Raw genomic sequence first — 23,002 nt, 5'->3', positions numbered from 1 at the left:
TGATGCTACTTGTTAGATCTTTGAAGGTTGTGTTTTTTCAGAACGTGGTGTTCTGATGGTGGCCCTCCTTTCTCTCTCCATGCTGCTGCTAGTATACTAGAATTTGCAGCCTTACATCTTCTGTGATGTCCCTGTAGACTGGGTTTATGCTGATGCACACTGTGAATTTCTAAGATGTTAGCAGAGGTTATTTATTTGGTGAGGGACCCTTTCGCCTGTGTCATCCTGCTGCATGAGTGTTCTAGGAAACATTCTTGGGGGAATTGTGTTTTAAAACATTGCTAGTTTAGATTGAAGACTGGTGGAAACCTTCACACCACCAGTATTTCCACTGGGAATAAGAAGGCAAAATAATATGAAAGAACCTCAAAAGTTCATACATTTACTCATTCAGCAAACATTTACTGTCTTCTCTATAACTGGGCATTCTGCTAGATATTAAGTCACCCTGGATTCTGCCACCTTTTCACAGCTCTTTAATTCTGATATATTCCTTTATTCATTGTCCATATGTGCCATACTCTTACTCAGTTTATTAAGTCATTAGAGGCCCAGTGCATGAAATTCATGCACCCACTTCAAGTCCGGGAGCCCTCGGGGGATGTCTAACTGATGGCTTAGGCCTGCTCCTAAGCTGGTAGTTGGACATCCTTAGTGCTGCCGCGGAGGTGGGAGAGGCTCCCACCACCACCACTGCGCTCGCCAGCTGTGAGCTCAGCTTCCGACTGAATGGGGGCAGCTCCTGTGTTGAGCATCTGCTCCCTGGTGATCAGTTAGTGTCATAGTGACCAGTTGTTCTGCTGTTTGGTCAATTTGCATATTAGCCTTTTATTATATAGCATGGTAGACACATACTTGCATTCTTCTGCCTTTCTACTTGGTTATATGCTGGATGTTTTCCTGGGTTATTGCATGCTCTATAATGTGTATATAATCACCTTTTGAGATTCAATATATTTATTTAATGGAAGGTTCCAAAATTTGAGTAATGGCTTCTTAGAATTTTTTCAGCTTTCTTAAAGAAAAAACCCCAACATTGTGTTAGTTACCTTAATAATATTGTACTCCCTAACTTGGCAGAAATGCTTAGTGATCTGGTCATGCTTAAAATAAATAAGTTCTACTTATTAGTTATAGTGGGTTAATTACCCAGTGGATGATGAGGGCTAGCTCTGTCTGTAAGCTTGATCTTAGTGTCTCCTGCCCTTCTCATTTGGCAATTTTTTTGCAATCTTGTATCTTCTTAATATTGCTTACCAGAACATACCACCACTAGGTGGCAGGCCCTAACAGCTTAATACACTGGAGGCAAAATACGATGAAAAATGTTTCAAATAATGAAAACCAAATAACCTTTAAAGATCTAGCCCACACATAAGAAACATCTTCAAAAATGATGAGGTTTATCACTAACATTTTTATGGAACTGTGAGTCCTAAAGCCATGTGATCTTTCAAATAATGTTCATTTTGTAATTGTGTTGCTTCAGATCTTCCTCTTTCTAAGGCTTACTCCTTCTACTTTATCAGACAAGTCTTAAAAATGCTGTAAAATAAAATTCTCGTTTTTATAAAGAAAGGACCTACAGTGACTGGTGTTTCGTGATGTAAAGAGTGGTCAGGTTTGCTGTGTTAGACCTCCTAAGCATTTTGAAGGAATTCCAGTCTTTCTCACAATGGCTCCAGAAAATTTTAAAATAAACTCTGGGAGGATCTTACTTTTTCAGTGAATTTAAAGCTGCTTTTATTCTCCTGTTACATATTGAGACTGTTGTGTTCTTTTGTATTCTGTGTGCTTCCCTTATTTGGCCTTGGCAGTCACAGTTCAAACACATTTGTTTGAGCAGGTCCCTCCCTTCTGTATTCGGAAGGTGTTCATGGGAGTCCTGGCCGCCACGTTTACCAGTACGGAACCGGCTTCTCATGTCTCACCAGGCTCTGCTCTTTGCCTTTTGTGTCCCTGTCAGTTGGAGGCTGCCATTTTTCTTTATTTTTTCAGCATCATGGACTGTAGCTGAGAGGTCAACTGAATCACTTTATGTTCTTTCCAATGGTGTGGAGTGTTTTAGCGAAAGTACTTCTGGCAAAACATGTTTCATTGAGTTTTAAATGACTTCAGCAAAATGAGTGTGATTCGGGCTTCCCATCTTGGCAAGAACACTTATCAAGCTACATTTCGTTTTGAAAGATAAGCATCTTCCCTTTGCCTTGGTCTTATACATACTGCGTTTAAGGCATTTTATATCCTGCTGTAAGTTTTCCTCACATTTTGATTTGGACTAATGACCCTTCTTAGGAAGTACTGTGAAAGTAGCTGATACTTTAAAATAACTAACTGCTGGTGCTGGCAGACTGTTGATTCTCTCCTCACATTAAATCTGGGGCTGCTAATGTGAATCAGAAATGAAGTCACCCACTCGCTTGAGTGGATTTAACCCTCCAGCTTTCAGCTGACACAAAACACTGTTACAACAGTGAATATTTCCAACTAGAATTAGGGCTCTTGGAGGTACTGTAGCTGTGACATGGTCTTTTCTTTTGAAGTGAAACCTTAATGTGAGGATTCCCAGTAGGATACAAAATTAAATTCTACCTCCTCCGTGCCCCACTTTTTGACCCACCTTCTAAAGAAATTGCTTTCTTCCATAATAGTAGTGGTGATTCTAGTTCATTGGGTTTAACAGTAGTGGCAAAGCTTTAAGAGCTTAATTGTAGGGATTCCCAGGTCAGAATTTCCATTAGTAATAAAGTTAGCTTGACATTTGGGGCTTGTCCTCTGAGGCTATTTAAGGTATTTTTTTCAGCAGAGATGAGTTGTAGCTTGTAAAATGGGCTAATTGGCAAAAAAATGATAATGTACATTTTTACTAATGTAGCTCGATTGCTGTTGCTTTTGAACATTTTTTATGTCTAAGTATATTTTGAATTTCTTTCTGTTCTTATATTAGTCTTTAGAAATTGGAAAGTAAATTTATGTTTTAAGGTTGTCATGTACTTCTGGTTTCATCTTAAAAATACCCCAACCCCCTACATGAGCACTTTTTTTTTTTTTCCCCATAGAATTCAGATGTTTTAATAGATTTGATATCCAGGGATAATGGTTCCCCAAGGCCATTATGATGTGGCACATAAGTATCTCCTGGAAGTCCCAGAAACTCTGCTTCAGGGAATCAGTTGGGTTGGAAGTGGGCTGGCCAGTTCTCCAGGAGCAAATAGTGACCAATGATGGGCATTTAAGCCACCACTATGTATTTGGTGATTCCAGAGCAGGCACACTGGGGAGGTGGCCAGATACTTAACTCCCAGACCACATCTCAGGGCTAAAAGGCTGGATTGCATTGTTTACTCCTGATGTTCACTTTTAAGCCAGTCAGGTGTGTTGGGGTTTGGCCTCTGAGCACATCTCAGGAGAATCGTTTGAATAGTCTCCCAGAGTTAACGTGTCTTTAACAGACATTAGGATAAGATTTGTGACATTAAATTTTCTTTTTACCCCATCTTTCTTATTTGGGTATTGTCCAGTACCATGACTTAAGAAAATATTACTTACTTTTTAATATATTTTTGAAAAAAGAAAACTGTGCAATAAAAGGAATACCATTCTTAGTTTAAATTTTACGTTTTATAAAATTTTAATATACATTTTAATATATAAATTAACCAGTTTTTTCTGAGTGTCTCATACACGAGTAATATGCATATGTTTTGTTACAAACACAGGAACATATGGACATAGTTATTTTCCTCTATTTAGCATGTTTCCACACTAGTAATATACTTCTGCACCACATCCATGACCTTGCTTTATTAAAGTATTTAGAAAGTAGTATCAGAATGACTTGAGGCTAGGTGCCTATTATCTTGTGTTTTAAACTCTAATAAATCACAGTCCCTATAGAATAACTGTGAATGTCCTCCCCTCTATGTTTTTATTCTAACCATTTATACAGGGCAGTTGGATTAGATGGGGGAGGGAAACTTGAGTTTGAGTTTCCTCATGCACTGTGCAAGTCAAACCTTGCGATATTACGTATTCAGCATAATGAAGATCCCTAACCCAGTTTACCAATTAATCTCTGGCCAAAAGCCACTTTGAAGCTGGATCTAAACCACTCTTGCTGTTCTAATTGCATTTATGATTCAATTTCTTTTAACAGTGTTTTCAGGAAGTCGATTGAAACCTGAGTTTTCAGCTCCTAAGTAGTAGGTTAAAGAGTGCTTAGAGCCTAGATTGGAAAAAGCTGATTGTGGGAGTGAAGTACATCCTTTACTGTAATGTCTTGGCAGTAGATTACTTTATTATCCCAGCAAAATAGTCTGCTTCTCTTACGGAAATAATGGTAAGCAGCAGTGCTGTGTCGGGAGATGCATTTTGGTTTTGGTGGAACTTACTTGAGTTAGTGGGTCTGTTAAGCCAGACCTGTGTGGCCAGGATGAACCAACCATGATGTTCTTGACTGAACAGGGACTGGCCCAGGCCAGGGCTGCCAGTAGCAATTTAGTTGCTTTTGTAATCCAGCAGCTGCTCCTTCATCCTGTGGCAGTTGCTATTGTCCCACTGGACTTTTTCCCTGGCTTCCTCATTTTCACCCTCGGCCTTCTCCCTGAAGTTGTAGAAGTTGAAGGTGGTCCTTCACTATAGGCCAGGGGAATAGATATAGAGGCTGAAAGGGGAGTGTCTGTCATGTCTACTACATTCAAAGCAACTGTCCTGACTGACCGGCCTTGTTAGATACTCTGGTGCACATCACCTAGTGACTGCTGGTCAGTTGGGATGACTTAATCTCCTTTGCTGCCATTGCATCGGAAGTTCCATGGCAGCAGGGGCCTTGTTGCCTTGTTCACTGTCTGCCTCCAGCCTCCAACATAGAGTACACAGTGAGTGAGTCATGAGTGTTTGTGGAATGAGTGACCAAAGTAAAGGCTGAATTTGGCCTGCCTTCTTGTTGATGATTTATTTGGACAAATACAAAATAACAAACCAGTTTTTCAAGCCCTTCTATTGTTTTATCTTCCCAGCCTTTAATGTTTTGGGGTGAAACCAAGTTTTACTTGAAAAATTATAATTTACTTTTTGAACGAGGTCATATAGTCCAAATAAAAAAGTAAATACAGCTCGGCGTGGGTCATGGCTCAGTGGTTGAGCGTTGACCTCTAAAACACGTCACGGTTTGATTCCTGGTCAGGGCGCATGCCCAGCGTGGTGCATGCAGGAGGCAACAGATCGATGGTTCTCTCTCATCTTTAATGTTTCTATCCCTCCCTCTCCCTTCCTCTTTGAAATCAATAAAAAAAATATATTTAAAAAACAAACAAATATAGAGTTAATTTCCTAGCCCTTTTCTTGCCCTCCCCTTCCCTGACTGCAAAGGGACCAAGGAATATAAGTTAAATTTAGAAGATTAGGAGGTCATCATCTAATCTAACCCAAGGATGGAAGCCTTTAAATTATATCTGAAATCCAGACTCTTCCTCAAATATCAATTAAGTCTCCTTTAATTACATTTTTTATTCTGGTGATATTTCCTTCCTTTCTTCCTAAAAATATCTGTGCCTTTAACAGTACTGTATTTTATACCTAAAATTTTTCAAGTGGACAGATCTTATGTTGAGTGTTCTTACCACAAAAACCCCCACAAAAAAATAATAATCATAATAAAGAGGGCAGGAGGAAACTTTGGGAGGTGATATATACATGGGTGGGCAAATGCACGTTAATAGTAATAAATAGTAATGCAAAATAAACCGAATTTCGCTTACAACTGTAAACCGACTTTTGTCCACACCTGTATGTCTATGGCCTTGATGGTGATATGATTTCACGGGTGTATACTTATCCCCAAACTCATAAATGTGTACAGCTCTTTATATTTCAGTCATACTTAAATAAAGTGGTTAAAGGAATAAACTTGTGTCCTGTTTTTGGCAGGTACCACAAGAGCCAAGCCATCTATCTGGAGTCAAAGGACAACCAGAAACTGAGCTGTGTGATCAGCTCTGTCGGAGCCAATGAGGTAGGGACCAAACTCCCTCACCCTTTAGGAAAGCAAAAGGTGACAACCTGCAGTGGGATGGCCACTGAGAAAGTACAGTGGGATCATGGGTTATATGTGGGTTAGAGTCTAAATTCAGTGCTTTCAGGCAGAAACTACACATAGGCAAAATCACCTTTGGAGGTTCCTTACTTTGCTTGACTGCAGTATATGCGGATAGTGTATTCCTTGTGGTATCTGTGCACTACCTGTGCAGTAATTGAGTTGGGAACCACTAGTTAGACAACAGGAATGAACAAAAGGCAAGTCTGTGTGATTTCTGTGCTTTCAAACCCTGCTGCTTTTTTAAGGTAACCATCCACTGAGAATGGAACCTGCCTGTGGAGCATATTCCATCTTTGTCTGTTCTTTCTCTAGAATGTTTATGTGTACTGATAGATTTGTTTCGTGCTGTGAGGTTGTATGGAGACATCTGGCACAGGGTCTGGCACACAGTAAGTGCTCAATAAATGGGTGCTGGTCTGATCTGACCCACACACTACTCCTTGCCTGCTGTTATCCCAATCTGACATGTCCTGTTGTGCCTCTGAACAATGAGCTTCCAGGCTCGTGCCATTAGGTGTTGGTCTCCCCCCATCACCGCTGTAGGATGGGGACTGGTTGTAAAGTTATCTCAGAGGCTTATGCTCAAGGATGATATGTCTGGCCTGTGAGTTCTCCGAATGGCCCTTCATTAGGAGGATGTCAGCAATGTGTAACCTGTTAGTTAAAAAAAGTTTTAAACTTTAATAGCTGATTGGCTCCATCTTTTATCAGTCCAAGGATGTCTGCAGCAAAATTGATTTTTATGTGTCTACCCTCTGTAACTTATTTGTGCCAGTGCAAGCAAATCTAATGAAACTGGATTATGAAATAACTTAAGCCTCTTCTATTCTCCCAGCTTCCTGAATTGAAAATGCCCTTAAATGTGACTAGTTTGCACAATGATTGTTTACTTAGAAGTTAGGGAGAGCCTTCCAGATAAATGAATGTCGCTCTTCTCTGGACTCAGGATCTGTGTTTCACTTCAAGCCAACTCAAAACCAGAACGGGCGATCTAATAGATAGCATCTGCTGCTCAGCAAGTGTTGTCATTTCACAGCGGAGTTTTGCGCATGGCTGTGTGCACTGCTATACCTAGCGTGTGGTCTCCTAGAACCTAAACCTGACTTCAGATGTAGTGCACTGTTCTCTCTGACTCTTCAAAATTTTTCAGGAAAATAGAAATGCAAGTTAGATTTTTCTGTCTCTGTGTTGAAGATTGTCACCCTTTGACATAATAGAGTGTCAATGAGGTCTGACAAGGAAACAGTGACAGTGAGACATATCTCCTGGAGGGGAGATGCCTCAGTGCATCAGAGGCACGCAACTCTGGGTACAGGAAAATATTTCTCACTTCTTGGAAGTATTCCAGCTCATGTTTACGGTCACATCCTAAGTGGCAGTGGAGCTACTTGGCCTTTGCATAACTTAACTTTGTACAGATTTGGTGGGCACATCTAAACATGTTGGTGACTTCCCAGTTCAGCCCTCCTTGGGGACGGTTTTTAGTTGAAAATGGTTCCTTAGAGATTCAGCTTCATGCGAAGCTTTTAACTTTAAAGTTCAACACACTGGTTTAAAAATAAAGTCTGTTGCTAAATAATCACAGTAAAGCAGGGTTCCTCAAACTACGGCCCGTGGGCCACATGCAAATACAAATATTGTATTTGTTCTCGTTTTGTTTTTTTACTTCAAAATAAGATATGTGCAGTGTGCATAGGAATTAAACTATAGTCCGGCCCTCCAACGGTCCGAGGGACAGTGAACTGGCCCTCTGTTTAAAAAGTTTGAGGACCCCTGCAGTAAAGAAACTGAGAAAAAACTTTTTGAAAACTAAGCAGGGGAGGGAGAAGATATATCTGTAAACTTGTACTTGTATATATGTGATGCAGATTAAAAAAAAGTTTAATGCTTTTGGCTCCATCTAATTGTATGTTGGTTAAACACACGAGAGAATGATGCAAAGAGTCAAGGGCGGGGTTAGTGGAGAGGAGAAAGGGCTTTGATGTCAGATGCCAGGGTTCACATAGGACACATGACGTAGCCTTGCTGTTCTATAAAAGGGGGGCGATGCTAGTACTTACTTCATTGCAGGGGGTTGGGTGGAGGTTCTGAGGCGGAGGAGGCTCAACTTGACCAGCAGTGTCTGGCCCACAGTAGCCCCTTGATCAGGTGTGCCAGCTCTCCTTCCATCCTTATTGAGTGCACTTGTCAGCTCGGGCAGTCCCCTGCTGCAGGGTTCATTCTCAGTTCTACAGAAGAATGTGTCTGCCTGTGAAACGCAAAACCTGCTATTTCCTCTGTGGGAAAACGATATGGTCTGGAGGGAAGGACTGTCAAAATATTTCCTAATTTGATTGAAAGTGTATATTGATGAATCTATCTTGAATGTTGATTAACTCTGTAGTCAAACCAAATCAAAAAGAGCCCTTAAGATCAAAGCCAAATGGAACACAGTATCATTGTGCTTTCCATTTTCTTTCTTTTTTTAAAAAAAAATAATATATATATTTTTATTGATTTCAGAGAGAGGGATGGAGAGGGGGAGAGAGAAACATCACTGATGAGAGAGAATCATCGATCGGCTGCCTCCTGCACCCCTCCTACTGGGGATCATGTACCCTTGACTGGAATCGAACCCGGGATCCTTCAGTCCACAGGCTGACGCTGGGTCCACTGAGTATAGGGCTCCATTTTCTTAAAGGTGTAAGAGAGATGGCTGGGAGAAATGAGTTCAAGGTTGATGTCTACTGTCTACACTGGAGGTGTGCCTTTAGGAGGGCCAAAGGTCAAGGAGGTGCTTTCGAAGTCCTTGCAAATTGACAGGAAGAGGTTGCCAGTTTTGTGCCCACACCTAATTTATGCAAATATTTTTGTGCTCTGGAAGACTTACTCCTCATTCTTAGCCTCTCTCTTTCCTTCTCTGCAGATCTGGGTGAGAAAGACCAGTGACAGCACCAAGATGAGGATTTACTTGGGCCAGCTTCAGCGTGGGCTCTTTGTGATCCGCCGGAGGTCAGCGGCTTGACTTTCTACAGTGCGCTACTTCCCTTGACCCTTTTTCTGAAGTGGTTTTTGGTTTTGTTGTTTTCTTCCTAATAGAAAGTTTTTAACTTGGGAATTGCTCCTTGGCCTTGGACAATGGAGAACACTGTTGTGGATTCTGCAAGGCACTTTCGTGGCCAGTCGCTCCCATCTTTGTTTCATTCTTTACTGCCTCGACTTCTTCCAGTCATCCGTCGCCATAAGACGATTTTACTTTCAGGCGCATTGGGAATTTAACTTACTTATTTGTTTATTTTTTTGGCTTTGTGGTTTTTTCCCCCCCAAAGCTTCCTTTGAGTTTGAAGGGACATTTTTTTAAAATTGATTATCTTTAGGTCTTTCTACCATGAAGAGGAGCAGGAAGGGATACACTCAACAATGGATTTTCATGTTTTGAATCTGATTAGTGGATCATGTACCTACTTCCCTTGTGGAGCCTAATTCAGTGTTTCCCCAGAAGCTTGGGGCAGAGGTCCTAGCAGAAGAAGATTAATTCTGCTGGCTCTCAGCCTTCTCAGAGAAATAAATGCCTTGTGGAACATCTGGCGTATGCCATCCACTCCACTGGCTGAACGACAGAAAAATTTGCCTGAGGGACTATGTGCACTGAAGTAATTGGGGCTGGGGGGAGGGGGCATTTCATATTCATAATGTGCTGAAGATACCGTATTTTAAATGTTATTTAATGCACAAGTGGTTTATTTACACACAGTTGTTCTAGCTCGAGCTGGAAACAAGAAGTGGTCATTTCAGATCGTTTCATTTGCAACTAATTTTCCCTGTTGCTGATAGGTGAAGAGACCTGCCACAGGCTGATTATTGGGTTATGTATCGAAGTTTGGGAGGGAGATTGATGAGTGAGAGTGCAGTTATCTATAGACTCTCACTCATAATTCAAATTGCACTCTTGTCACTGATCCCATTATTGCACATTGGCCATTCCAAACCCATGGAACCTTGCTGTCGGCACTCACAGCCTCCTGGAGGTCTGGCCCAGGTTGAGGACAGAAGGCTGTCGCTAAACCCACTCTTCCTAATGAATTCTGATGAAACAGCCTCCCCTCACTCCTTGCACCCTTTCCTCATTCCTACAACGAGAGAAATGACTTGTTGGGTCATCGGGTTTTTTGTATTCTAGTTGCCACCTTACGATGTTTACCAAGTTTGGGGGGTTAGAGCATGTGTTAGCATCTCTGTGGGCAATTAGTAGACTTGACATGTCCTAGGAAACCTTTGTACGTAGTTCCCTTGGTCTCAAGTGATTCCCTTTGTGATGTACACACCCCAACACAAGTCGCAAGTCATGGGGCTGTGATGACAGGTAAATCACCTCCAATGTCCTGCCTTCGACAGAGACCAAACCTTACTGACTCAGAGTAAAGACTTGTACAGATATATTTTTGTTTTAATTTATAATCTATTTTTTTCATTTTTTTATTCTGGTGATGGGGTCTCATTTAAAAACAGGATAAAGAGTGCTGTTCATCAAAAGTTGTCTGGGCCTTTGGTGTTTGTTCTCTGCCCCCAAGACCTCCCATTATTAGAATGTTGACTTCAGTGAACCAAGTCTACAGTAAAGAGGGGCTTCACGTTTTGTTTCTTCTTGGCAGCCTTGGCCGTTTGGGGTTTCGCTCTTGCTTGAATTGTCATTGTGGTGTGTGTAACATCCCGTAATAGCAGGTACTGGTTGTCATCTAGTGCCCTGTGATGGAAATTATTTAGATGTATTTAGTATGTGTTGCCATCAAAGAGTTTTTTTGTTTGTTTTAATGATTGTATTAACTTACCTGCCTAACAGTACACCAGAGTTTGCTTTTTTTTGGGAAAGGATTGTATTGATAACTGTTGGGGATTCAGCATTGAGCGGCAAGTTGCCTTTTCCCCTGCCTTGCCTGGTGGCACCTTTGTGATTTTGTGAAGTAACTATTTGAAGACCAGTATCTGGATGCTTTGGCCTTTTCTCTTCTGTAAATTTGAGGGTTTTGAGGCCATGGGGAGGCATGGTCTTGGCCCCATCACTGCCTTTTGCCCCTCAGTGTTCTCACAACTCTTAAAATCATGATCTACCGAAAATGAAGGAAAATGTGATTAAGACGTGACATACAACACAGTAAAGTATGTTCCTGATCCCAGAAGATTTATTAGTTTTTTACTTAGTTACTCCAGAGATGAAAAATCAGCATTTCAACCTCTCAGATGCCCCTGTAGTGACTGGGAGTGGAAGAGCCCATTCGTTAGGAGCTGGAGGAACTTTTGTGATGGGCAAAATGAATGAGAGGGGAACACAGACTTTGTGACTCCTATAGTAAGAGGGGGCTGGCTTTTAGCCCAGCTGGCCATTCTTATTCTAAAAGTTTTGTCTCTTACTAGACCCAGGATACAGATGAGTTCCCAAATTCAACTATTTTCTGTAAAGTGACTTTGATAAAGGTTGGTCCAGACACTTCTGATCAAGAACCTGTATGTGTGTGTTTCTCATGAAGAACTTGGATGTGTGTAATTCTGATCAAGAACCTGTTCATACATTTGTTCAGCTTGAGGCATCTGCCACAAGTACACAGTGTTTGCTATCCACGTGTCCTAGTATTTATTTTACCTCCTTTTGGGGATTTTGTATATTTCTCCAACTCCTTTTCTCCCTAAGCCAGTGTCCTCTTGAACAGTTTCCATATTTCGGTAGCCATACCAAAGCCAGGATATTTTCATTTGATTAGATACCAGTATTTGTGGATGCCTAACTACCTAATGTAACTTAGTTTTTTAAAAAACTTCTAACTGGGTCCAGTGTACGATCCAGAGCCTGATCTGCAAATCAAGCTACTTATATACTTGTGTGGGGGACCCTGTGCTCAGCCAGCATTGGGTGGCTTTTCTAAGAGAAATATGGGGGAGGGTTGGTTGCAATTTTTTTAAATCTAACTTCGGGGGGGGGGGGGGAACCTATTTTTTACAATATTCTTTTGTTTTTCTATTAGCATTTTCCTTTAGCCTCGAATTTTACTAAATTTCCTCCTGATTTAAAAATCTTTTTTCTAATCTGGGAATTTGAAATATTGGTACTTATTTAATGTTACACCAATTTTTCCAAAGAGTTCAAACCACTTTATTACCAGAACATGGTAAAAAAATTTTTTGCAGCCATTTCAAGCAGCTGGTGGGCTTTTTATAAAATAACACCATTACCTGGTACCATTATATGTTCTGAGAGGCGGATGTAAAAATGTAAAAAGTATAGGCTTTTTTTTTTTTTAAATAACAATAAACTTTCAAAGAAAAAACCAGCATGTGGTCTGTGTTATATCCATTGACTTGATAAACGATTGAAATTGGGGAGAGGGGAGGGGTGAACTAGGCATTTGCTTGTTCTAAAGAGTAAGATAAGGAATGATGTCAAAGACTAACTCTCAGTGGTATAAAGAGCAGTCTAGGGGTGTTGACCCTTAAATGAAGTGTTATCTCTCCTTGTTGGAGAGGATAAAAATATCTGATTAAAAATTCAGTAAATAAAATTAACCTCAGATAGGTAACCTTGCATTCCCAATTACTTACTATGTACGGATGTGAAATTTGGACAGTGAAGAAGGCTGACAGGAAAAAAAACTGGATCCATTTGAAATAATGTGTTGGAGGAGGGCTCTCTGATACCTGGACCGCCAGAAAGATGAGTAAGTGCGTCCTAGGGCCAATTAAGCCCGAAACATCGCTGGAGGCAAAAATGACAAAATTGAAGCTGTCCTGATTTGGGCACATCGTGAGAAGACAGAGTTCTTTGGAAGAGACAGTAATGCTGGTGAAAATAGAAGGCAGCAGGAGAAGAGGAAAACCCAATGTGAGATGGACTGACTCCATAAAAGAAGCCACGGGCATGAGTCTGCAGGAGCTGAGCAGGGCTGTGGAGGATAGGACATTGTGGCCATCACTCATTCATAGGGTCATCGGGAGTCTGGCCGACTCAGCGGCACGGAACACAGGAGGAACCTTGAGGTAAACTTGTGTGATTGAGGAGGGTGTTGTTTGGATGGAACTCAAGAGCAGCATCTCTTCGTCTTAGCAAAAACCATAACATCTTCCTTCTTACCTGTGGGGTAAGCTGATGAGGCTGCTTGCTGCCCCAGGTGACTGACCTGTTGTGCTTGTAACCCAGTTGTGGTACACCCATTGGGAAGGGCTGGTTTTATGCTTTGAATAATGGAGCGGGGCGGTCACTATTTAGAATCTTCCATTGTAACATAACATTCATACAGAAGAGTGCACAGTCCTTAATTGTAGAAGTTGTTGAGTGTTTTCAAAGTGAACGCATCCTCGTGACCAGCATATAGATCAGGAAGTAGCATTAATCAGTTTCCTTTGGGTTATTTCTCCCTGTAGGGGTAACTGGCAGTCTGACTAGTTTTCTCTGTTCTAATCCCCTTAACCATCAAACTCTTGAGTGCTGGCTCCTTGAGCTGCTGGGTCCTTCCATAGTTGTTCCAGAATAGCCCAAGTCCCTGGTCTAGGCTAGGGGATGTAAGAGCTGGCCACCAAGCTTGTGGCTAAATGGGGGAGGAAGAAACAGACTCAGGTCAATCCTCTCCCCCTCATGATGGTGATCAAGGCTAATGGGGCTCGCCCTTGACGTTAGTGTGCCTTTTGTTGAGTACTTTGTATTTGTTGGATACTACTAAACCCTTCTTAGGAGGCATCGTCCCGATCTCAACAATAATCTGAAAAGAGTACTAATACTCCCAAACTTAAGGCTGACTTATTAAGATAATCAACCTAAGACTCAATTCTCCTATGAAACCCACAACTCAGTACTGTGCCTTGTCATCGTAAGTGCTCTGTGAATGTTAGTTGTCAAATAGTGTTAGTGCAAAATGATGTGCAAAGAAAGGCCACTGGTTAATAATAATAGTGTCTGCTCCTGGTGTTGTGTCCTTCATTTGCATTATCTCATTTAAACCTTATAACAACCTTGCAGACAGTGCACTGTTATCACCATTTTCAGAGAAGGCAATAGATTCTTAGTAATTTCTCCGAGTTAAACACTAAGCCGAGTCCAGAGCTTTCAGATTCTAAGCCAGATTCCCTAACCACTACCCTCTCTAGTTCCCAAACCCTTTATGTTAAAGCTAGAGGCCTGGTAGCACGAATTTGTGCATGGGTAGGATCCCTAGACCTGGCCAGTGATCAGGGCCGATCTGTGGGGCTACCGGTGGGGGCAATCGGAGGGGCCCCCCGCTAGCATCCGCCTTGGCTGGCCTGGGGCCTGTGGGCTGGGGGCAGTTCCTGCATTGAGTGTCTGCACCCTGGTGGTCAGTGAGCATCATAGCGACCAGTTCCACTGGTCATTCCACTGTTCGGTTGATTTGCATATTAGGCTTTTATTATATAGGATTGCATTCACCAGTTTCATCTTTTTCCTTTATTGCTTCCCTGGCAAATTTTTATCTGCTCTCACCTCCTATATACACACGCTCACAGAGCAAATTTTAGAGATAAAAACACTTATTCGCTAGGACCTTTTTTCCGACTGGATAACTGTGGGTTTCTCTCTTGGCAATAGAGTTGAATGAGCCACAGTTATTGGCCAAGAGGTTGCTTTCCTTTGAAAAGGCATGAGTCCAACAGTTCTAAAAAGGAAGGAACTGTTTAGAACATAAAGAGTAATTGGTTTTGATGAAGCCTACTTTATCTAATAAGCAACAAGAGAGTTTTTGGAGAAAACGTATCTAATTTTCCAGGTCACTTCTCTCTTATCGTCTATAAAGGAGAGGCAAGAGCCATTGGACTGGTTTCTAAAAATGTAGCTGGAGAGTCAGACATCCCATTTCTTGCTGCTCTTTGGATGTTGGTGGACCTTTTCATGTCGTGTCCTACAGTGTGACAGGTCACTGAAAAGAACACACCACTTCTGTGTCACCTGCTTTAAACTGTCTGCTCAGCTCCAACCAGCAGCCTGCATCTGCAGTCCTTGGCAGAGGCAGGAATGGAACCAATTTCTGGTCTCTTCCACTAGGGTTGAAATTCCACAAGTCCCATCTTTGGTAAAGCTATAAGCACCTTTTCTGTTTTTAAAAATAAGGCACTAGATGGAATGAACTAGAAGCATGGGCACCAGCTCACTCTCTTTGGACACAATAGAATGGTGAGAAAAATATTAGCTAGGAACTTTAGAGTTAGCAAGAATAGGTGTTTTTGTGAATATGATTAAGATAAAAATATATATACAATATGTTTAGGAGAATTTCTAGGGAGTAAGGTAGATAGGATAGCACATATATACCTAGGTACTTAATCCCTTTACCCATTTTCTCTAATCTGTTTGCTCAATTCCCTGAAAGATACAGATCTAGAAAATAACAAATTTGCCTTATTGATGAGGGAAGACCAATAATCAATCTCAAAGGTCCTCTCCTGTTTCTCAAAAGTGGAGACTCAGCAGGTGTTCTGGTTTTCTGTAGGCTGATGCTCAAATCTATTGCCATGATCTGTATGCAAATTATCAGGCTGGGCAAGGGGTTAAAGTAAGCGATAGTCCAGATTCAGTAGGAAAGCAGTGCCAATAGGGAACAAGCAGGTACTGAAGACAGCGGTCCCGGGTCGGCAGGCCCCTGTATATAATCAATAAGCACTTCCATTTCGTCATCGATTCTTCTAATAAGTATTGGAGTGTTTACTGAGATGCAGTGTGACTGCAAAGCAAAGGCTTTGGAATTAACATTTGAATCTGGCTTTGCTGCTTAACTAGTTGTGTGACCTTGGGCATCTTAATCTGTCTGAACCTCAGTGTCTTTATCTATTAAATAATGTACCTCAGAGAGTGGTTTTGAGAATTATTAAACGCATATAGCACAACGTGCTAAAGATTTTTACACACATATACTTGCACATACTATCTACTTATCCTTATATTAACCCCATGAGGTAGGTGGTATTATCACCCTCATGTTATATTTAAGGAATGGAGAAACAGAAGTTAAGTAAGTTGTTCAAGGTCACACAACTAGTAAATGGCGATCCAGGATTCTGAGTCCCTGCTGTTGGTCACTATGCTGCACAGGACTGCCCGCAGGGAGTGACCAATCTTTAGGGACTGTCCCTTCCTTTGCCTTGCTGCTGTGATCTGTCTGCTTATTGGATATTAGTCTAGTGCCAAATCTGGAGACCAAGACAATCTCATGAAGCTAGTTTAGTGCCAACGGACTATGAAGGTAAAGGTCTAGCTTAAGAGATCATGCTTAAGCATCAACTCCTACAAGTGGGATGTGAATGCCCAGGGTGCTGGGTTGAGAAAGATTCTGAGGCCCAAGTTCAGATAGAGTGGGAAGGAGTAGCTTAATTACCTCTGCCTGCCATGGGCAAGGGAACCCATTTATTTGCCATCTCTGATTTAATTTGACCCCTTATTTTGAAGATACAACAACTGAAGCCCAGAGATTTTAAGTGACTTGTGAAAGTTCATGTTTTTAGCCACAGGCAGTGGATGACTAGAACATGGTTGGGAGAATCATTTGAGTACCAACTTGTGTTAGACTCTGTGCTGGAAAGTATGATGGACAGTCCGCTTTATTTTTTTAAATATATTTTTATTGATTTCAGAAAGGAAGGGAGAGAGAGATAGAAACATCAATGTTGAGAGATAATCATTGATTGGCCACCTCATGCACAACCCCTATTGGGGATCAAGCCCGCAATCCAGGCATGTGCCCTTGACTGGAATGGAACCCAGGACCCCTCAGTCTGCAGGCTGACGCACCATCCACTGAGCCAAACCAGCTGTCCAGGCCACTTTAGAACCTGCTTAATTTGTTGTCTCAGTGGGTTCACCTTTGCCTCTGTCTGTGCCTGCAGTACAGTTGATTGGGTCCTGGATTCATAATCCTGCCAGCACTTATTAATTTTGGGACATTTACTCAACATCTGTGTGCATCAGTGGTGGGGCACACTCATCCCAGTGTGCCTGGATCGTTTCTGGTTTTAGCAACTGAAAATCTTGCCTCCCAGGCACATCCTAGGCAAAATGGGGCAGTTGGCCCCCCGACTCAGTTTCTTCCTCTGTAAAATGGACTTAAGAGTTGGATAAAGCACTTTTGGATAAAGCGCTTAAGTAGTGTTTGGAGCATAATAAGTCCTCAATACATGTTAGTTGTTTGTTTTCATTATTGTTGGTGCAAAAGGGTCCTCTCCCCACCATAAAATGGGTTCCTGGAGAGCCTCATTCTCATGTCAAACTAGACTGGAAACCTTGCCAGGATTATCTGGTCACCTGTAGCCAATTGTTGGGAATATTTTTCCTTCCACTTGAACTAACGAGGATGAGTTTGAGAATGTTATAGTCATTACATTCTATTCAGATGACATTCATTGAGCACCTATTGCGTGTTAGTGTTCCAGGCTCTTTTCAGGAATTCAGAGATAAATGAAAGCATGGTTCCTTCCCTCTGGGACAGTGGGAATGGGCAGTAATTCTAGTTCAGTGTAATGGGAGCTACACTTGAGGCCTGGAGAAAATTGGACTGGATTGTGGGCGATAGAGAAAATAATAGCAACTGACATTTATTGAGCAGATGGTCACGCACTACACATGCATGATTTCATTAATTATTTGTTATAACCCTGAATGTTGTGATTACATATCTGCATTTTACAGCCTGGGAAACTGAGGTTTAGAGAGGTTAAGAAACTTGCCTTAGGATCGCTCAAGCAGGTCTTGCTGACCCAATGTCTATATTCTTATTAACCATGAATGGTTTACACTTTCTTCTCAAAATAAAACTCAAGCTCGGCCTGAAAACTAGGTGGGCCTTGAGCAGTGTCCCTAACTAGGAATTGGAATTGCACACAGAGGACATGGCTTGAGCGAACGAAGCACAGAGGTGGGAGAATGGAGGGCATGTTTATAAAGTCAAATAAGAGCATGTATTCAGCAATAAATCTGGATGAATGAGCATTGAACTTTAAAATCAGTTTGTTCCCCAGGCTGGTGTCTTTTGTCCTTGCACACCTTGGGTTCACCTTCCTTACCTTTCTGCCTTTCTCCTTTCTGCTCCCTTCCCCTGGCCCACCCCCATTCCCTCTGCCTTCCCTTTTATATCACCAGTGTGGTAGCTCCTGGCATTCCTGCAGTGACGCTTTCCAATTTCACACTTACATGCTCCTGAAAGTATTTGTAAACTAACTTGTATGTAAAACCAATAAAGGGCAACAGTACACATTCCTGTTAGTAATTTTGTTCGACTCCCTTTCTTCTGCCTTGATTATTTTTCTTCCCGCAAATAGTACTTTGACCTAACTTGAAGTGGAAGCTTTCAGGAATCCATGTATGGTGGGGCTCTGTAAGCATCTTAATAATAGGAATGAATAAGGCCTGATGTTTACTGAGCAGGTACTATGTGCCTGACAAAGTGCTAAGTACTTTTCATACATTATCTTATTTAATACACTCAGCAGCCTTGTGTGTGTATGTTTTAATGATTCTGATTTCACAGATGAGGAAATTGAGGCTAAGAGGAGGAAAGTGTTCATCCCTGCACCACATTCACACATTTCCTTTTCCCATTGGCTTCTCCCATCCTAACAGACTGCCAAAGTATATACAAAGTACAAACCCTCTCCATTTTCCAGATGAAACAGACACTGAGAAGGGAAGGGACTTGCCATTAATCACAGCTGGTTAATGGTGGAGCAGGAACTAGTATCCAAGTCTTACAACTATTAATCCCATGATTGAGAATTCCGGTCTTGAGGCTTGAAGGGCATGAATTTGAGACTTGGGTTTGAATTTAAATTCTGCTGCTTCCAAGTTGTGTGACCTTAAGCAAGTCATGTAACCTCTCTGGGCTCCAGTTTCCTCATCTGGAAAGTGGGGATAATAGTAGCCACCAAGAGGTTTATTATGAGATTTAAGTCATGCAAGCGAAGCAGCCAGAACAGTGACCCTCCTCCTTGAAACAAGCCCCTTCCTGCTTGAAACAAGCCTTAGGTCACTTTAGTGCATCAGAAAACCAAGGGCTGCCCAAGTTAGAGGCTAGTGTTATTTTAGGAGTTGTCTGCCCCACCTGCTCATGTCCCATCATGCCTTGAGGCTAACAAGCCCATGACATCATTCCAAGGCTACCTGAGGGCAAGCCAACAGAAGCCACTAGCTACAAACCTTTAAATTTAAGACAAGCAGATATCCAGGCATCTGTTTTTATTAATACCTCACTAGGGAGGAGTTTGAATTGCTGCCCTCCAGGCTGTGTTGAGAGACCTACTGAACTGAACCAGGGAGTGGATCTGCCCCACCTCTATTCCCAGGGACTGGTGTACGGTAATACATTAACTGCTTATGGAATGAATGAATGTCTGGCTATTGTCTTATCATTTCTCATTTTAGCATACCAATCTCTAAGATCAGAGTCATACATGTGTAATTTAAAAAGTCAAAGGATTCTGCAAAGTATAGTAGTCCCCTGCTTTCTCATTTCTCCTCCCAGCAGCAACCACTTCACCTCTTTTAGCTGCTTATTTTGGTATTAAACTTCTTTCTGTAGCTAGTTATTACTAATACTAGATAGTCTAGTTCTAGGCATCTCTATTGAATTCCCACTGTGGAAATCATCCCCTACTCTTGCAATATTCAAAAAAAATATATTTTATTGACTTTTTACAGGGAGGAAGGGAGAGGGATAGAGAGTTAGAAACATAGATGAGAAACATTGATCAGCTGCCTCCTGCACGCCCCCCTACTGGGGATGTGCCCGCAACCAAGGTACATGCCCTTGACCAGAATCGAATCTCGGACCCTTCAGTCCGCAGGCCGACGCTCCTCTATCCACTGAGCCAAACCGGTTAGGGCTCTTGCAGTATTTTTATTTTATAATCCTGATTAGGTCAGTATTGAGTGCTTACATTGTTATGACTATGTAAACACCAGTCACAGATGAGCCGTGCTGTAAACTATGATTGCTTTTTCTTTCCTTGACAGCGTTCCCCCAAGAGTTAATAATTATCGTATTTTTTCTTGTTTTTGTTGTTTGTTGGTTTTCTGTGTACTTATTAGGAATTCAACCTCAAACTCTTCATCAGATGTCTAAATCCCCCCCTAAGACATTCAGATGCACCAGGCATTCCATTGATTTCAGCACTGGGGACCTCTGATCTGTTCCACTCTGGACTGGTTGCTGCCCCCCCCCCCAACCCCCCCACCCTCGGCCTGGCACACAGCTGTTCCTCTGGGGTCTCTGTTCACCACCATAGTGGAGCTCCCCTTTACCCTCCTTGGGTTTGGATCATTTCTTGTTTCTCTTGTCTTCCTGTTTCTCAACTTTACTCCCCCATTCTGGTAAAATATATCTTACAGTAACTTACCAAGCAGGATTGAAAATACTTTCATTCTGTTCACTCACTTCACTGACAGTTTGGCTGGTTTAACTAGATGTTAAATGCCCAGAATTTTTTAAAGAGCTGTTTTCTTCCTTTTTTAGAAATTTTATTTTTCATCCCCTATAATCCAGAGACCCTTTGCTTTACCTTCTCTGGGGAAGAAATCCCCAGTCTTTTGCCAGGTTGGGATCTGGGCAGTCTTGCTGCATGAAGAGGGGAAGCAGGTCGTCTTAAACTAAATTGCAACCAGTCCCATTGCCTTCACCTTCGTTTCTAGAGGCGCCTTTATTTCTGATTATGTGCTGCTAATGTGTGATTCTCGGCTTAAGATTGCATTGTGTATTTTTTCTCTACATTGGGTTTTTCCTTACCTATTTTCTCCATTCTGGTAGGTTTAAACCTAAACACACACACACACACACACACAAAACAAATACTTTTATAGTTGTTTCAGTGGGATTTCATGGAAAAGAGAAAAACAGATGTGTATTTTACCAACCCTCTTTACTCTAAAACCCTGTGCTTTGCCTGCCCCTACCTCTCTCTGGGACTTTTTGTGACTCCATTCAGCCTCTTGCTCAACGAGATAATGAAGGGGACATTGTCTATCTCAGTCACTGTGGTTCTAAGGTCACAGTCTATGAATAAGGTCACTAGAACATTAGTAGGTCTTTCCCAAATAATTAGTGCATTCCCCAGCTGGCGTGGCTCAGTGGTTGAGTGTTGACCTATGAACCAGGAGGTACAGTTCAATTCCCGGTCGAGGCACATGCCCGGGTTGCAGGCTCCATCCCCAGTGTGGGGCATGCAGGAGGCAGCGATCAGTGATTCTCTCTCATCATTGATGTTTCTCTCTCTCTCTCTCCCTCTCCCTTCCTCTCTGAAATCAATAAAAACATTTACAAAAAATAATTGGTGCATCCTTACTTACTGCAAAGCTGCTGGTTTGTGCCTAAAGACCTGTCAGTGGCCTTTAATTGCAGGCTTTGCATTCAGAGTTGAGTGTCAAGATTTAGGAGGAGGAATTTACACACACCCACCTTGAAGGTCTGAATGTTGTGTCTATAAAATAATGCCTGTGGGTTTATATGCTTGCTATATGTGCACATACCCACATCCAAAAAATGAGCCTTCTTGACAAACAAAACCCACCTTTGGACCGTGGGTGAATTGAGAAGCATAAAAAAATTTTAGCCTAAAGTATGTTTCAATATTTATGATGCCTTCTAAGCAAAGCTGTTGGGAAGACTAAGCCACCTGGAACACAGCCGTGACAGTACAATGAGGCATCTTGGGAAGTCAGAGTCTCATGCAGGGCTGGGAAGAATACTTAGAGGTATTCTAGCCCAGCCCCCTGCTGCTCACTGTAATAAAAACTATTTTGGATATGTCATGTCCATTAACAAGAGCAGACTACTATTTAGAAAGTATAGTACTATCTTGCCAGCTTGAAGAAAATTATATTTTGGGTTATACAACTTTTGGGATAAATAAATTCCCCTTATTTACTACCTGTCCATCCTCATGTGATATGGCTTTAGCAATGGTGATTGTGTGGCACACTCGTCGCTGCTCTCCCCAGTTGTAGGCATTACTAATCAATCGTGGCTCTCATTCTCTAGGCCCAGATGTGAGGTCTCAGAATCCTTGTCCACGCAGTGCTCCTTGCAGCCACTAGCAATTGATTGGGGGTGGGGTGGGGTGGCAGACACACCACATGAAACACAGAAGCCATCACTGCTTGGGTGTTTTATCACTCTTCTCAGTTGAACATGTTCAATTCACATTACTTTGCCCAAAACTGACCAAGGTATGGCCCATCCAGAACAGACTAGGGTAGAATTTTGGCTTTTGTGGCCTAAAATCACTTTAGTGATTTTGTTTTTATCTCACCTGCCATGATGGTCCTGATTTTGCGTTAAATTCCAAGGGTTTTAGAGCTTGTGCAGTTGGTTCCTTGAACTTAGTAGCACACTTTGTCCCATTGCATGTCACCCCCTCTCCCCCCGCACACACACTTTTTTTAAACCAGTGGTCAGCAAACCACGAATCAGGCCAAATCCAGCCTTCTGCCTGTTTGTATAAATAAAGTGTTATTAGAACCCAGCCACACCCATAAGTTTATGTATTATCCATGACTGCTTTCACACTAAAAGGGTAGACCTGAGTAGTTGCAACACTTTCAGCCCAAAAGCCAAAAATATTTACTATTCACCCTTTACAGAAAAAAATTTTCCTGACCCAGTTCTAAATGATCATTCAAGCATCTTTTGACTTTCAACTATTTTCCAAAATTTCCTCCCTGGTATATTCAAGCTTTACTAACCCACTTAATTCTGTTGTACTCACAAGGCCCTCCTGAGCAATGTTAAGTGTCCCATTGCCATCAGATATGCGGAAACACTCCCTACTATTGGTTGAGCACTTACTATAGTCCAGGCAGTACTAAGCACTGTACATAAATTAAGTGAACAAAACTAAGCAATGGCCTGGCTTAGTGCTTGACCCAGGGAAGGTGCTCTATTATTTTTAATT

At 41.8% G+C, this 23,002-nt stretch overlaps 1 protein-coding gene across 1 annotated transcript in view; it reads left to right on the top strand.

The window, feature by feature from the left end:
- Positions 1-10,513, top strand: part of SUDS3 (SDS3 homolog, SIN3A corepressor complex component) — a 34,289-nt gene extending 23,776 nt beyond the window's left edge. The window contains exons 11-12 of the mRNA XM_070400014.1: positions 5,929-6,013; positions 9,003-10,513. Coding sequence (XP_070256115.1) covers positions 5,929-6,013; positions 9,003-9,101 — 184 coding nt within the window. The 3' untranslated portion in view covers positions 9,102-10,513. The remainder of the gene's footprint in view (positions 1-5,928; positions 6,014-9,002) is intronic.
- The last annotated feature ends 12,489 nt before the right edge of the window (positions 10,514-23,002 follow it).

This window comes from Myotis yumanensis, unplaced genomic scaffold (assembly GCF_028538775.1).
Source record: "Myotis yumanensis isolate MYYU_CA2020_CCGP unplaced genomic scaffold, mMyoYum1.0.hap1 SCAF_19, whole genome shotgun sequence".
In the NCBI taxonomy this organism is placed as follows: domain Eukaryota; kingdom Metazoa; phylum Chordata; class Mammalia; order Chiroptera; family Vespertilionidae; genus Myotis; species Myotis yumanensis.
Note: the sequence above shows the minus strand (reverse complement) of the source record. Positions and strands in the feature narration are given on the sequence as shown.